Genomic DNA, 18,240 nt, shown 5'->3' with positions numbered 1-18,240 from the left:
GTCCTGGGAATCGGACCCCCCCTTCTACTAACATATTTTAAAGATTAGAGAATACTGGGAAATTATGTAGAGAATATGAGACACTATAGAAACAATTGCAAAATTGTTTTGGAGTGGGTAAGCTGCCCAAAGGCTACTTGCCTATAAAATCTTGCCATCCAAATCTCAAATCACGCCATCTCATATCAACGTAGTCATGATTGAAAAAGACCGTCAACTTGGCCAAATTTTCTCTGAAATAGAAATTTCTATTCAAAACTAATTAGTAATGGTGATGTAATTGTATATAAAACATACAGAATTTCATTTAGAGTGATGTAGTTGCTCAAGTTAAAACATCTATAACCAAAGAGGTGCATAATTATGCAGATTTTGCGTAATTATGAGGTGCGTAATTATGCGTTATTATTCTTCCGGCTTTGCTTTCCCTATTGATTTCTTGGGACTCTCATGAATTATCTCTGTTTCTTTTAATTTTGATACTTGCTACATTTTTATCGGTTTCTATCGGATATATACTAATATAAATGTTAATCAAAAGAGCTTTCTTTTAATATTTTTGCGTTTCCCAGGTATTAATAACAATAATAATATAAATTTATTACCCACAAAAAGCAAAAACAACGAAATGGAGTACAAAAAATCTAAGACAAAAGGAAACAAATTAAAACACAAAGATAACATTAGATACTATAAGAAAGAAAATTATTTAACCAACTTCAGGAAGGAAAAATGCAAAATAGGGCCATTAATAGAGACAAAATTCAAGATTTCACATAAAAAGTCTCAGTAAGACCATTTATTTGAGATGGCACATCAACAAGATCAAAATCATCCACTAGTTAACTATTACGGTACGATCGTGGTAAAAGAGTTAAAAATTTACAATATCTGAAGAACATCTGAGGTACAACATTGCTTCATCCGGAACAACTGGGGAGTACTGGAAAGGAAGGGAATAACCGGAGAACTAAAACCGGAGACTGGATAAATCATTTCGATTATATCTACCTTTATTTGACAAAAACGGAACTTTAATAGGTTCTTAATCCCCCACCTAATTTAATAAGTTACTAATTATTAAATGCTAAATAAACTAAGCCACATTTATTTCTAACTTCCTTGCAATAAATATCCAGAAGCATCCAATGTAAGGCCAAAATATAAATAAGGAGATATCGATCCCCATTAGAGAACCAAGACGCGACTTAAGATGGAAAAATTTTCAATTAGGCTCCTGCGGCTACAACTTAATGAAGAACGTTGTAGGAATTTGCGATATATGATAGATCGGCTTCACCAAAAAAACGTTAAGACTGGCAAAGAACGTGGACGCTAAGCTAATACACACTTCAATATACTGGACGACAAAAACAGCTCCTTGTCGAACCCCTTTAAAAACGAGAATGGGTTTTGAAAGCTCCCCATTCCATTTTGCCCAAAAATCAGCACCAGAATACCAATACCACACAACTACCCTGAGCAATTTATTTACACCGGATAAAGCAAGGCAATGTAGGGCATTCGAATGAACACCGTTAACGAACCCTTTAGAAATACCCACTGTTAGGCAGTAAAATGGATCCTTGGATTTAACCGCATATTTCATTAGACAACTTAGAATATTGTTAGACTAAGATCAGCAAAACTCCTACAAAAATGACTATGCATAGACGTAAAATCTCACTTAAAATTAATTTATGGTAGTAATAAATGTTCAAATACTTTGCTAAAAAAGCGACACAGTGATTGGTCGATAACAATCGCAACTATCAGGATCTTTTCCTCGCTTAAGAATAGAGCTAACATGGCGAATTAGAAAAATATCTGGTACAATAGATTGAGCTAGACACGCTTGAAAAAGCAATTACAAATGACTGATAAGATCAGGGCAATCAAATGAAAAATGATTAAAACGAATACCATCAAGTCACTGAACACTAGAACACTAGACTGAACATCAACTATCAAGAACACTAGATCGTTTCTTTTTCTTGAGTGCAGATCGGATACCAGCCAAAAACACGGAAAGAACATTAGAATGTCCCAATCGGTTTGGTAAAAATCATCTAAACTTTACAAGACATATTACTTTAAGGGACCTATTAACAGCAATAAGACTGAACGGTGATAATTTGAAAAATTGAGTAACTTCAAACTTGAATGAGCGACTGGTGTGTACTTTTGACTATTAATTTCATTCATTCAAGACGCGTTATCACTTGGTCTAGCACGACGCAAACTGCGTCTATAATTGCGCCTCGTTTTCTGTTTAATTTAACAAAAAGGCCTAGAGGAAGGACGATCACATGCAATCCAAGAGCATAATAAACACTTCGGTTTAGATTTAACACGATTTACCTCGGGATCAATGTTCCATTAATGCTTTCAAATACTCGACCACATTTTCTCAAAAGACACAACGACTTTGGAAGCAACTTTCAAACAGGTAGACAACTGGTAATAATAAGAGTTTTAGTCGAAACGACTGACTTGAACACGAACAGAAGTTTGAATCAAATGGTAAGGCACTCTAATTGAAGATTGCAATGCATTGAGAGTGGTAACATGCAAAAGGAGATCAATGCGTTTCCAGTCGTACTTACTGAACCATTTACAATTGGATGGAAGGGGCCCAACTGACAACAGGCAGAGGAGGTCATACTTTAAAATTAGATGGTCATTGTAAATTTTTCATTCATTGACATTGAAGACTGAGCCGATCAATGAAGTACTTGTTGTAATAACGCCATTAAGGTTAGACTTGATCCACCTCTATTATGAATATATGTGAATGATCGGTTTTTCACTGCAATATGATACTCACTAGGTGGATATTATAACAAAATTTTCGAGCTATTAAAATCATGAAGGATGTTGCAACTCATATAACCAGCTAAAATCCAACTAAGATTCTTAGAATGGAGGTTTTCCGAGAACGATCAGTCTGGAGCAATATTTGGCGAATGCAGTCAGAGATGCGATATTGCAGCGATCGCAGGGAACGCATAAACTTACAAGGACAATATTTCCACACTGCATCGCCAGAATATTATCGTCCGAATGAAACATATATAGCATTCAACACACCACGGATGAAAATCACGAGACCGTCAGACGGACGGCTTTTTTTTTGTATGCCTTACCAACGAACTGTGGGAAGCAGATCGCTTAAGACTAAAAATATTTATATTCGTTAAAGGGTGTTCTTGCAGAAAAATAAAATCATGAGATAGCAGATCGTCAAGCAGGAGGTCTTTATCCTTAACACAATTTATGTTTAAATACACAAACCTTGCTTGCGTTGGGTAAATCATTTAAGGCACTAGACAAGTCTTTTTTGTCACTTCACATCTAAGACTGCAAGACACATGAACTTTACCACAATTTACACATTATGGCAATGAGTTGCATGGATTGTCCTTGGGGTTTGCAGGGGGGACTGCGCATCTGGAGCACTTTAATTCGGTGGGCATAAGAGGGTAACTAGCTATCAAATGAGCAGCAGATTGGCGTTGAAGACTACGTCTTGGGATTTATTTGTAAATGTGTACATGAAAAATATCATATCAAAGACGAAAACCAGAAGTATAAGCAGAATTAAGGGCAGTAAAATCGAGGAGCTCTATCCGAAAAGCACGTGAAAATCAAATTTGAACAACTTTAAACATTTACATTTTACTGAAAAAATATAGATGTTTTTACTTTCATAAATTTAATAAATCAAATAATATTAACATTTTGATCACTAAATATCAGTATATGTATATTAAACTGACAATTCACATTCATTTGTATTTTTTTCAGTATTGGGCAAATTATGTTCTGGCCTCGGGAAGGCATAGGGGCTTTGAGCCCTAGTCATGTTGTTAATTTCTGCTCGTTTTGAGTTTGACTCGGCTATTTATTGTAATTTATGTTCGTTTTGGGTGTCATTTATTTATCGTGGCTGATTTGTCGTAGTTTCACGTCTGATAGATTATTTGATTTTATTAGATTTTATTTTTGCTCATTTTTGGTTTGATGGAGCTCTTTAATTTTCTTTGAAAAACTTATTTTGTGGAAAAAGTTTATTTAATTAATCCCTGTTCGTTTTATATTGACATAGTCTTTTCAGGGAAAAAAATAATAATTTAAATCTTTTCTTTATTTAAGACGTTATAGTTTGGCCTGCTATTTCTATGCTGGAGAAAAATTTTCAGCAATTTTTACGAATGTACACCCTTTTAAAAATCTGGACACAAATAGTAGTGTTTAATTTAGTTTCATACCTCCTCTAGTTTGCCTGAAATAGAAAACTTGATACCATTCGCAAAAAAATCTGTTTACTTTCTTTGATAGCAGTAGTATAAGAAATACAGGAGCTGCCTCACCTATCTCACCCCTTCAATTTATCCCCTTTTCAATTGAATTTAGCCCATTTTAAATGAAAATTCCTAACATTTTAACAATTTTCCTTCATGAGCTTTAACATGAAAAAGGTCTTCTGAAATAAGAATTCTTGATGTAATTTGAAAAAATATTCCATTCTTATAAAACTGATAAAATGTAATAATTTAATATTTATTAGATAGTTCGATATACTACTAATTAAGTTCAATATCAATATCTAGATAATTATTATTATCTTCACCTTTTCTTTCAATAACCTTTAGAATCATACCTTTATCTTTTTCTAATTTTTTTAATTTCTTTTCAAAATCAGCTTCTTTAAAATCAAATCGTCTTGGTGCAAAGATATCAACCACTTCACCCTCAAAATTAATAATAATAACAAGTTTATTACCATATTTAGTTACTACGTTTTTCATTGCTTTAATTGTGTATTCTATTCCAATGTCTAAATCTTCTTCCTTAACGGTTCGACTGTATTTATTTTCCACTTTCATTTCCCTTAAAAGTTTCTCCATTTATTTGTAAATTATTTTATTAAACAAATTTTCTGAATCGAAAATTATTCATAGATTAACATTTAATTTATAGATTAACATGTAATCTATGATCTATAACCTTGGCATTATTCCCAAGGATCTTTCACTTGGTGAAAGATTTCTGGGAATAATGCCAGACACACGACAAAAACAAGTTTCAGATTACGCAACCTAGTAGGTGTATTTCGAACTATATGACTGTTGTAATGAGTGAATGAAGCGAATAGGAAATGAGAGGAAATAGAGTGGTTAATGAACCAAGCAATATTACAGGTGGAAAGTAAGAAGGGTTTTATTTATGTCTTGGACTTTACAGACATGGAGCAGTATTTATACCCGTTTAACTTCACTTGCATCATATACTTATCACGGGGAAAAAGCTGTAATGTTTTCCACAATTAATTTTTTCTTTTAATCATTCCATCATTAGTCAATTCATCCGATTTGTACATAGCAAGCAATTCTAAACAGAAAGAACAAGGAGTTTTATACTCAGCCTTTCTTTCTGTTATTCTTAGATATTTTTCAAGTATTTCAATCAGAACTGTGCCAAGACTTAAAGAAGCAAGGGGTAACATAGCAAAAGCAGATAAACCTAAAGCACTAAATATAAATTTAAATACTAAGAAAGCATTACTAATATTTCCATAATATTTACAACTTCTACGATAAGCAAATAATCGTTTCTCTAAATCTTCTTCCATTTATATTAAGAAATAAGATCTAAATAAAATTTTGTGGATCCACTCCCTTAAATCTTTTTTTATATACTCTTCAAACAAATGTCCACAGTTAAATTTGACATCAGTTAAATTTTGTATTGGGATAGAGTGATAAGCAATTGGTTTCTTTGAAGTCTTTAAATATTTTACTATTTCATTTCCTAGCGGAATACCAAACGAGTCAAAGAATTCTACAAATAGATGCTTAGGGTCATTGAAATAACAAGTTCAATGAGCTCCAGGTGAACCACTTAAATCATAATTAATAACACCACATCCTTTTTTATTGATTTTATTTGGTAAGTTATTTCTAGAAAATACGCCTCTAAAGTAAGGAATGTGGTGTAATTCAGCAGTTATATCAATATTTGTTAAGGAATTTTTTCTGTTTTTACTCGCTTCACGTTTTTGGATAAGAAGCTGAAACTGCAGCATCAGCAAGTTTTTTGGGTCTTCCACGTTTCTTAGGAACTCCAACGTTTTCAGAAAGTTTTTTGGGTCTTCTACGTTTCTTAGGAACATCGAGGTTTCCCATTCCAACAATTTTCTGTGTACCTGGAAGTTTTAAAGCTCCTCCACCGATTTTCCCAGGTAATTTTAAAGCTCCACCAGAGTTGCCAGTAATTTTATCAGCAACTTTTTTTACCAGCATGAGTTCCTAAGGCTGCTGCACCACTTGCTAAAGCCACTTTTCCAAGTGCAACAGCTAAAGGTATTAAAAACGGTAAAAATCCTCCATTTTGGACTAGCTGTTTGTACGAAACATCAATACCACGTCCTTTATTTTCTTTTTTAAATTTTTCTATTGTATTCACTTGCCTTTGGTTTAAAAGAAATTGAATGGGTTCTCTATCATTTTTTCTTCTATGATTTACATGAATTTGACATTTTTGTTTTGCCTTAAAGCATTTTTTAATTTTCCTTTTTTTGAAAAGGGGATAAATAAATTGTATACTCAATGAAACTTGACATATATAAGTGAATTATTTTATGTAATAAAAAATCTAACATTATTTATTTTGTTTCAGCCTTCCTTTTATTCTCTTTTTAAATGCTTCACCGGGATCTTTTTCAAGTATATTAATTATAACATTTTCGAAATTGTCTAAGCGACCAGATAACTGCATAAAGCCCTTCGAGTGTACCAATAATGTTGAAAGATTAACTGCATCTGCACTATTTTTGGGGTTTCCAACGTTTCTAATTCTTCTATTTTCTGCATTAATATCTTCTTTTGTTATTTTTACCGTATTTTTTTTACGAATAATCCTTTGTTATCAACTCTAGTCAATATATTGTCTGATGATTCATAAATTTTAGTTAATCTATTAATATCCTCGCTTAAATACTGATTTATAAGGATTTGTTGGTTGACAATTTCATCCGTGAAATCGTTTAAAATAATTTTAACATTTTGTAGAGTAATATCATCATTGTTTGATTTTGCATCACCTAAATGAATTAAGCGCTTACCCTGTAAATCAAGATTACCATTAGCATCGAGTAATCTGCTTTCACTGTTATCTTTACTGGATTTACTTCCTAAACTTTCAAACTTATTCATTTATTATACAAATAAACTTATTAACAAATTTTATTCGATGAGTAGTATAGAAACATATAAAACAAGCCAGTGATTTTTTTTTCATAATTTTATGTCAAAGTTCTTTCTATATTTTAGAGATTCTTCATTTGTTTCCAGATCAATAAGTAAAATTCCATGATCCTTAGTAGCACGATTAAAGTAATCGAGAAATTTATATTCTTTTAAGTCAGATGCATGATTTTGTCCAATTCTACCGATTTTGCTTCGATTACAGCATTTGAACAATGCAAAATAATTACAATTTAATCATATGATTTTCGGGGTATTAAGATGGCTTTGAGAAATATATACTATTGAGGCGTTTCGTTTCCTACCTCTGACGAATAAATCTTCGATTTTTTTCTGATCCTTTACTGTTACAAAATCATGAAAGATAAATAAATTTATATAATTAGGGTCTAAGTCATCTACTTCTACGATATCATTTTTATCATTACTTGCAAACAATATATCCTGCCCACTTTTCTCTTCTAAACAATTTATGGTTTGAATTAAGTCTTGATATTTGTCTTCTTCAAGATCTTTAGCATATAAATAAATGTTATTGAAATATACATAATCATATATTAAATTTAAAAGTAAATTGGTTTTACCACTACCAGAATTTACGCAAATTAATAATCAAAAAGGCCATTTAGGTGCTGGTGGATGTTTACTCTGTGATTGACTATTCGAATGTTTAAACTCATATACTTTAATAGGTGCCTTTTGATTCATTTACTTATTATAAAATTTTAATAGATAAAGTACTAGTAGTATATAATGTAGTATACCTACCTACCTAACTTAGCTACCTACCTACCTAACTTAGCTACCTACCTACCTAACTTAGCTAAATACCTACCTAGCTTACCTACCTACCTACCTAACTTAGCTACCTACCTACCTAACTTAGCTACCTACCTAAATAACTTAACTACCTACCTAACTAACTTAACTACCTACCTAACTAACTAACTAACTACCTACCTAACTAACTTAACTACCTAACTATCCAACTAACTTAACTACCTAACTTAGCTACCTACCTAACTAACTTACCTACCTACCTACCTACCTAACTTAGCTACCTACCTACCTAACTTATCTACCTGCCTACCTAACTTAGCTACCTACCTAACTACCTTAACTACCTACATAACTAACTAACTAACTACCTACCTAACTACCTAAATAACTTAACTACCTAACTATCCAACTAACTTAACTACCTAACTAACTTAACTACCTAACTATCTGTTAAACCCCACAGTACTGTGTTAACTTTGTTTTTCAATACTTTTCTTTTAGTGTCATTGGGGCCTAGAGCTTTTTTTTGTTTTTATAAAAACACTCTGTGTTTATTAGCTCTTAAAGTATACTGGGTTTTTGATTGACTTTCCAGTTTCCCGAATAATAAATCTTTATAATTTTGTAATGTTATTTTATCTTTGACGATCTTAGTTTTGATTCCTTTTAATTTTTTCTTTGCTTTAGTTTCATTGTCACCCTCTTTTGGATAAGCGTATACTTTTGACCTCAAACCTACAAACTCAGACATTATTGTTCCAGATAATTCATCCTTCATCATACCTATCACTTTTTTATTGACTGCAGGGAAGTTATAAGGATTATCTTTTTTATAATCTGAAGTATCGAATTTTTCTTGGAGGTCAGCTTTAATTTCTTCATGAAAATCCTCAGGTCGAATATCATAAATAAAACTATCCGTATCCATGTAGCATAAGTCAATATTTTTATCATATCTAGGTTTCATGTATTCATAATGAAATTCATACATTAATAGCTTGGATAACTCTAATGCAGCGAATCCGATATAAATAGGTTTATCCAGATTTATTTTTGACTTTGCCATTCTGACTAATGAGAAACTCTCGAAAAAGATTATTTCCGGTCTAATGTTATGTTTTTTAATTATTTTTTGTCTTCGTCCATCAACAAGGAGCATTTCCTTGCTACCTGTTTTCCTAGTATATTCCAAGGTTTTCCCAAAAGCAACATTATTCAATAGGTAAGTGAATTAGTCCTTGAAATCAATATATTCATTTTTTTGGAAAATAGTATTACGATTCATATATTCTTTTAAATAGGGTGCTTCAGTAAATTCTAGTATTCTATGTACTTTTTTCAATACTCAGCCATGTTTTAAATGAAATTATAAGTTCTTATAATATACAACATAATTTATTTTATTGTTTAAAGTTGTACTTAATTTATATTTAAAATGTTCAGGAGCTAGTGATAAATCTTTGTAAATTGTGTAACTCTCTTGGATATTCTAAATCAACTTCATAAATGGCTCCCATATTATCTTTATCCATTTCTGATTGGATATGTTGTTTTAGCTGTTGGTAGTAATCTAAAGAATTTTTTTCTTTTAAATTTTCTGGTAGATTAATAAAATTAAAATCTTTTTCTGGTAATTGTTGGGACATAGCCCAACCATATAAATTATTAGCGTCTAAATACATTAAATAATTAGAAGGGTTTGTTTTATCAAAGTTTTCATATGTTTATTATTTGCTTTAGCATATCTTTTCATACACTGAGATACGCCACCTCTTATACCTTTTTCAATAAATGTATACATATCTTCGTCAGAGAAAAGGGGAATTTTAGCTTCAGAATGTTTGAGGAAAGCTTCCCATGTTAATCCCAGTGCTGAGAAGAAATGTAAGGGATCTAGTTTATGATTACTTAAACATACATTTCTAAAATTTTCAGCGACATCTGATAGAATTAAAACATCACTTTTTAGGTATAATTTAGTGTAATCTAATAGCGTTTTACATTTAAATAATTTCAAAATAGATTTCGCTCTTTCATAATATTCTTCAGAAATATTTTTTCCTGTTAATCTAGAATAAAACTTGTCAATTGAAGTTAATTTTAGATCATTAATTTTTTCATAGCTATCAATATATTCATAGGGATTAACCCCTTTCTTTATTATTTCTTTAAATTCTTTAGTCTTTTAAATAAAGCAGAAGTATACTTTCTCAAACAGTTGCAATTTAATTTACAATCACATTTTGCTAAATTTTCAGATAATTTATCTAATGATGAAGCCATAAAATGGAGTGAATCTATGAAGCGCATTTCATATTGGGTTTGATTAACAGTTATTGTTTTATAAAAGGACATAAAACTCTCCGTTGAATCAAAAATACTGTTATCAGGTACTAATTCTCTAAAAAATAAATGAGAGTCATATTTTGAGAGATTATGTATTACAAAAGGGATATGTTTGGGAATTCTAAGGTTTTTATTACATTTAGCATGTGTAAATCCACGTATATTACCAGTCATATGGTAATGATCTAAATGGAAATTATTATCTACTATTTCCTTTTCACAAATATGACAAATTTTATTAGTTGTATTATTCCATTTTTGTCTTAGTTCTTCTTGTGTATAACCATGTTCTTTTTGCCTATTTTCATGCTCATCGGCTATTTCTTTACAAACTTCTGTTATCGTAATTACAAAATTTTTGCTAGCATCTTCACCAAAGTATTCGTAATATTTATTTTGTACTGTATCAAAAGAACAACAGACTTGGAATCTATAAGCAAATGCTTTTTGTTCTGCTACTTTAATTGTCTTTTTACCTTTCTTTTGATTAAATTCTTCATTATTTGAAGATTGATTCAAAATCACCTATTATACAGTAAGGTACTTTCATTTGTTTAGCTATATTTTGAAATTCAATTTTAGATCCTGGCTTTGGCATAATGATGTCAGGATCTTCACAATTTTCTTTTCATCAAGCTTTTCAAATTTTTCTTGTTCATTAAAGTGTCTTCCACAGAATGTACATAGATGAATTTTCCATTTAGTTTTTTGAGATTTGGGATGCAAGTAGTTTGTTTAAATATTTAATTAAAACATAATGATTATTTAAATATGCGTAAATTTATGACTTTTTGAGCTGTTCTATCATTGATCTTAGTTTTAGGAATATGAGCTCTAACCACTTTTTTTTTCACTTATTTCAAATCAACAAATTTTAGTATTATAATTATTTTCAAATTTATGAATATCTTGAATATCCATTGGAAAATTAGTAATCCCTTTGAAATCAAATTCATTTTCATAGGGTTTATATTTTAAAAGTATATCAACATTTCTATCATTCGCTGGATGAGGATAAGCTAGGATTGACCAAAGAAAGCATTTATTATCATTATTTTTTATATTAATACACGCTTTTTTATTTTTTGCAAATTCAGGTAATTCTTTGTAAGTACCTCCCACATGGTAATCTTGTAATTCGATAATCAATTCCATCGACTCTTTCAAATTGTAAGCCTGATCTTGGGGTATTTTCAATGATTAATGTATGTATATTCCTGTGATTACTATTTAGATGGCTTTGAATGATACACCTATTTTTAATAAATATGCAAGAATAAATATGACAGTGGATAGGTTCAACTTCTTCCTTATCCTTCTGAAAATAAAATATTACCCGAGTTGTGAATTTAACTCTATAACTATCTATTTCATTCATTCTATTTTTAACATCCCCAACAACAAAGTCAAACAGTGTTCCAAAATCAGCTCCATTTGAATTCATTGAAATATTAACTGTAAGGGAATTTTCTCTAATCCATTGAATACTTGGGTTGTTATCGAATTCTTCTTCTATTTTAAAAATATACTCTGGGATATCCGGAACTTCCCTTGTTTTTTTCTCATTTATAAATAAGTTAGAAATGTCAATATTCCGATCTTTTTTTACCCTATTTCTACCACTGAAGTCTCTAATAAGCTTTTGAACTTCGTCAATCACTTTTTATTAATATCAACTTGTTTATTGAAATAACTCTTCACTTTATTCTTCACTTCGTTATAATTTCCAGCAGTTGAAATCTGTTTTGATTTTAAGAATTTTTTAAGTTCAATAATATCTTTATTTCTCATAGTGTTAAATTGATTTTGTAAATCTGATATAATTTCATTCTTTCTTTTAATTTTCTAACCCTTTTTTAACTCTGGAATAATATTAAATCCGTAGGCTCTCTTATCATCTCGACCCTTTGCATTACGCTCTAAATCAATCAGATTATCTTCAAGTAATAATTTATTATTAAGATGATTATTTATTTTATTGAATAGTTCACCTTTTCTACCAACAGCTTTTATATCAAATAATTTAGCTGCTGCGCGTAATTCATGAATTGTGTAACGCGATAATTTACTTTTTATTTTGATGAATTTGGATTTTCGCTGTAAAGAACTTTTAATCACTTCTGCAATGCCTGCCATTTATTTAGGAATTATTTTACTAAACAAATTTCCAAATATTAAAAATTTTCAAACCTGAGCAATTTCATTGTTTTTTTTATGGTTAAATTTTAAGATAATTTTGATAAATTGTATTATATTCATTTTTCTTTAATATTTTGTTTTTTAATAAGGAATTTAACAAAGTTACAGTTTCATATCTAACTTCATCTGATGTATTTCCAGCAGCTCTGCTACCTATTAGACTGTATAATCGTTCAATCATTTCATTTGCATTCAGAAACAATCCAGTTCCTACTTGTGGTATTTCTATGTCAATTTTAAGGATTTCAGCAACCTTTAACAATCTGTACCTATAAATTTTTCACAAAATAAACTATTTCTTCATATCCAGGTATTCCATGTCTTTTTTCCCACCATATTTTTGATTCATTTCACCCGATTTCTTTATCACGTCTTGGAGGAATTCAGGGTGATTTATGGAATAATTAGGCAATTCAAAAGAAGTTGGTTCCTGACGATAGTTTTTTTCGTCTTCATTTAACCGTTTCAGCAGTTTAGTGTGAAGATTCAAATTAAGATCATATACCCTCGGTGATTTATAAGAAGTTTTTGTTTTTGGTATTTCTAATGGTTCAATACCTTGAAGTAACGATGTGCTGGTAATGATTCAATACCTTGAAGTTGCGATGGTGCCGGTAAAGCGTTTCTGAAATTTTGATCTAATCTTAGAAATCGCCGTTTCAAATTATCATCATTTTCTTTTAACTTTTATACAATTGGAGCCTTCAGCTGTTCAGTATATTCATTAAATCTTTCTTGTATTAACGCATTCTGTCTAACCTTTTGCCTTAATATTTCCCTGTTGTTAACTATATTTGTTAACAAATTTTTTAATTCTTTAACATCCATTTATATAGATTAAATTATATCGAAGAAAATTATTATTATAAATCAATAACTTTTCATAACTTTTTTTCATAAAAAGCACCAATAATTAACTCACCCGATTTATCGGATAATTCATACGTAATAGGTGTTGTCTGTTTAACTGTAGCAATTTGAAATATTTCCGTTGTATAATTTGGAAGATAGCCTTTATCAAAACCGCTCTTTTTCTTATTAATTCTAACCAAATCACCTACATTAAATTTATGTTTCGTTGTTTGAGAATATATGTCCGGAAATAGATTTTCATACACCCTGTTTTCATTTACTTTTCTACTAGCTTCTATTGGTTTCATTTTGATTGATCTATGATATGACTTATTATAATTGTCAACTAATGACGGTAATACATCTATGCAACGTTTAGTATTGTTGCAAGTCAAATATTTCCATAATTTCTCTTAAATAGTTCTATTAAATCGTTCCACTATTTGAGATTTCAATTCACTTTCAGATGAAAATCAATGAATTTCATGACTTTTTAAAAACACTTGAACGTTTTTCATAACAAATTCTTTACCTTTATCTGTTTTCAACTTTTTAGGTTTCCTATTTTTAAATAAATCCATAAAAACGTCATTAATTTCCCTACCCATTTTGTTTTTTAAAGGGATACACCAAGCATATTTACTAAAACAATCGATCACTGTAAGAATGTAGTTAAAATTATTATTTTCCTTTTTATACTGTTGCATATCAATTAAATCAGCTTGCCACTGTTCATCATTACTATGTATATAAACTCGCCTTCTTTCAAATGTGTGATAAGAGGGATGGTGTAAAGAATAAATATGTTGTGTTGACAATATTTCTTTTATTTTAGCTTTTGAAAAAGTATAACCATTTTCTCTTAATTTTCTATGTAAATCATCAATCCCTGAAAAATTAGCGTATTATAATTCTAAAAGCTTGTCTTCGATTTGCTTATACCCAGCTATTTGCTCTACCCAGGGTTTTTGTTCATTACTTCCTTTTTTTAAAAACGATTTTTCTTGCAACCAAATAGTGCACATATACATTTAATCATTGGCACATCATTTCTTTTTGAAACTGCTTGAGTAATTGAAGTAGTAGCAGTAACCTTTTTACATCGCATACAATAAACCTTACTTTGTAAATTCATTTCCATTTATAAGAGACTGAAATTATTAGATAAATTTTCTAAATAATAAAAAAAATTGTTCTTAAAAAAAGTATTCTATTAAATGGGTTTGATTATTATTGAAGGTAATAAAAGTGAGATTGAACAATCTTATACAAGTAATCCAATTAGATTAGATCGTAATTATGATTATGAAATCGCCTTAACGAAAAAATAAAGATGAACCTTGGCTAAATGTTGTGATACCCAATGGTATGTATAATGAAAAGTGTTTCAATTATTTTCTAAGTCATTATTTTAATGCTTCTAGAGAAAATTGTCCCATAACTCTTTCATCAAATCCTGCAACAATGAAATTTGTTATGTTATTAAAAGATAATTATGAATTAAAATTTAATAGTGATTTAAGTATTATTTTATTATTTGAAAATGATGTTAAATTATCAGGTAAAATTAATGAAGGTACAAAAGTTCCAAATAATACAAGAAATGTTGATAAAATCCAAGTCCATTGTTCATTACTCGATAGATCAATCGTTAATGGAGCTAAATCTGATGTAATATGGATATTTGCACCTAATACTGAACCAGGTTGCTTAATTGTAGAAATTCCTAAGGGAAGACAATATCTCTTAATAAATCGAAAAGAGTTTAATAATTCTTTGAAAATGACAATTACAGATCAATTAGGTAGACTTATCGATTTTAATGATGAGAATGTTGGTTATGTATTGGATTTGAAAAAATTTTAATGAAAATAAAAAAGTTTCAGTTAATGATTTTCTCTTATAAAATTTTTACTATAATAAATGTTGATTAATAAAAAACAATTGCTATACACAACACAATACGGTAGTGGTATTGGCAGTTTCTTTAAGAATATAGCTAACTCGGAATTATTCAAGACTTCCCTGAAAAATATAAAAGATAGAGCGTTATCAGTGTATAATAATATGATTAAACCTCAATTAGAGTTAGTAAAAAATAGAGGTATTGAACATGGTAAAGAATTCATCGATGCAAATAGAAAAGAATTAGATGATGTATTTAAAAATAAAAAAACGATGAATGAAGCTATTGGAAATAATAAAAGGTATATAGATACAAGAGGTCGAGATCTCTTAAACACGTTGATTACAGGTAAGGGATTAAAAACTTTAAAATGTAAAATTATTTAATAAATTTCTTCTCTATATAAATGGAGGTTGTTAATGAAGTTGTTGCTCCTTATTGTCAAATATTTGACAAGCCTATTGTTGATGATTCGACAACGAAATATAAATTTGAAGAAATTAGAGAAACAAATGTTAATGTTTCAAAATTAGATAATTTTGAATTTACAATAAAAGATTTAGAATCTTGGATCCGTCCTAGTGATAGCTATATTCATGCAAAAATAAAAATATCGCGATAGGATGGAAAGAATATGGATGCTGTAGATAAAGCTACTTTAACAAATAATGGGTTTAATCTGTTTAAAAATGCTGAATATATCATTAATGGTAAAACAATTGAATCTATTGATTATGTTGGTATATCGACAACTGTTAAAGATCTATTAGAATTTTCTGAATTTTCTGAAGCGCAGCAACAAATATGTTTTGGTATAAAGATGAAACGCAAACATATAATGCATTTACAGAAGAAAGTGAGTTTGTAAGTACTTCTACAACTGCAAAAGCAGTTGAAAGTCCAACAATTAATACAAAGAAAAATTATAAATTTAATAGCGGTATATTAAAAAGATATAATAAAACAAAAGAAAGTCATGTAGTTAGTATGTATTTACCATTATCAAGATTATTTGGATTTTGTCAAGATATTAATCGTCTATTTAGAGATGTTACAGATAAAATTTCGTTGAAAAGGAATAGTAACAATAATATGATTATAAAAAAGGGTTCTCAAAATTTTCACGTAGATATAATGTATTTATGTTGGATTCTGCCAGCATTAAATCCCAGTTTATTCATTAGTAATGAGTTAGAAGGTAAATTAGTTAAAAAGTTCATTTGAATTAAGATGAGAAGCGTGTAATACTTATAAAAGTGATAATAGAAATGACAAAGAATTGACATGGAGAGTCGTCAGTGAAAGATGCAGTACAACTAAAATTGTTGTAGTATTACAGAAAACAGAAAAATAGTAATACTTTACAAAATAATATGGTATTTGATCACATGAATATTGAAAAAATTGAAGTGAGAGTGAATGGCTATAAATATCCACAAGAAGAATTAAAATGTGATTTTAGTAATGATAACGAGGATTATTCTAATGCTTATCAAAGAGTTTTACATTTAGGATACAAACATCGAAACGTTGATAGTGGAACTATTATCAGCTATAATCACTTTAAAACAGTATATCCATTATTTTGTTTTGACGTTTCAAAACATGAACCTAATAATTATGCATCTGGATCAAATGTTGATATAGAAATTAAAATTTTGTTAGATCAAGAGCCTACTGATTCATACAACATTTACTGCGTTATATTTTCAGAAAAAAAGCAAACATGGATGTCATTGAACATAGATTATATTTAATTATATAAATTATTTTCTATTCAGAAATTATGTTTGATACAATAATTCACAAGTAAATAGAGAAACTTTTAAGAGAAATGAAAATGGAAAACAAACACAATCGAACCATTAAGAAAGAAGACTTAGACATATACAAAAAAATTAAACAAGAAAAACGGGTTTTAATTTCTATAAAGCAGTGAATACAAAACACTTAATTAAACAAAATACTCCGAATATTTCGGCCCCACATCCGGGAGCCTTTCTCAACGGAAAAAAAAAAATCTTACATCAATATAAAAAACATACTAAACAAACAAAAGAAAAAATATAAATAAATAGGAAAAGAAGACTCACATATTAAAATATTCGGAGTATTTTTGTTTAATTAAGTGTTTTGTATTCACTGCTTTATAGAAATTAAAACCCGTTTTTCTTGTTTAATTGTTTTTGTAAATGGAAAAGCAGTGTGGTCTAAGAAATTATTTGGACTTAGACATTGGAATAGAATACACAATTAAAGCAATGAAAAACGTAGTAACTAAATATGGTAATAAATTTGTTATTATTTTTAATTTTGAGGGTGAAATGGTTGATATATTTGCACCAAAACGATTTGATTCTAAAGCAGCTGATTTTGAAAAGAAATTTCAAAAAATAGAAAAAGATAAAGGTTTGATTTCAAAAGGTTATTGAAAGAAAAGGGAAAGATAATGATAATTATCTAGATATTGATATTGAACTTAATTAGTAGTATATCGAAGCATCTAATAAATATTAAATTATTACATTTTATCAGTAGTATAAGAAGAATGGAATATTCTTTCAAATTACATCAAAATTTCCTATTTCAGAAGACGTTTTTTGATGTTAAAGGTCATGATGGGAAATTGTTAAAATGTTGCAGATTTTCATTTAAAATGGGGTGATTCAATTGTCAAAGGGGGTAAATTGAAGGGGTGAGATAGGTGAGGCAGCTCCTGTATTTCTTATACTACTGATAGCTTCGATACACTTACGCCATTTTTATTTGGTTAAATTTTAAGAGCAGAAGTAGCCCCGAATGTTGGAACATAATACCCTCAGTCGTCCTTGGGATACTGCTGAGATGCCTTACTGGGAATTAGCATTAACACAGTGCATTTTGATTTAA

At 29.6% G+C, this 18,240-nt stretch overlaps 1 protein-coding gene across 1 annotated transcript in view; it reads right to left on the bottom strand.

Moving 5' to 3' along the window:
- LOC148942299 (pickpocket protein 28-like) overlaps window positions 1–18,240 on the bottom strand; it is a 332,270-nt gene that overhangs the window by 19,186 nt on the left and 294,844 nt on the right. The window contains exon 9 of the mRNA XM_089103282.1: window positions 142–233. Within this exon, the coding sequence (XP_088959408.1) occupies window positions 142–233 (92 nt within the window). The remainder of the gene's footprint in view (window positions 1–141; window positions 234–18,240) is intronic.

The sequence above is a fragment of the Artemia sp. Qi Xiang Cuo genome, chromosome 17, assembly GCF_049724085.1.
Source record: "Artemia sp. Qi Xiang Cuo chromosome 17, ASM4972408v1, whole genome shotgun sequence".
NCBI classification, from domain to species: domain Eukaryota; kingdom Metazoa; phylum Arthropoda; class Branchiopoda; order Anostraca; family Artemiidae; genus Artemia; species Artemia sp. Qi Xiang Cuo.
Note: the sequence above shows the minus strand (reverse complement) of the source record. Positions and strands in the feature narration are given on the sequence as shown.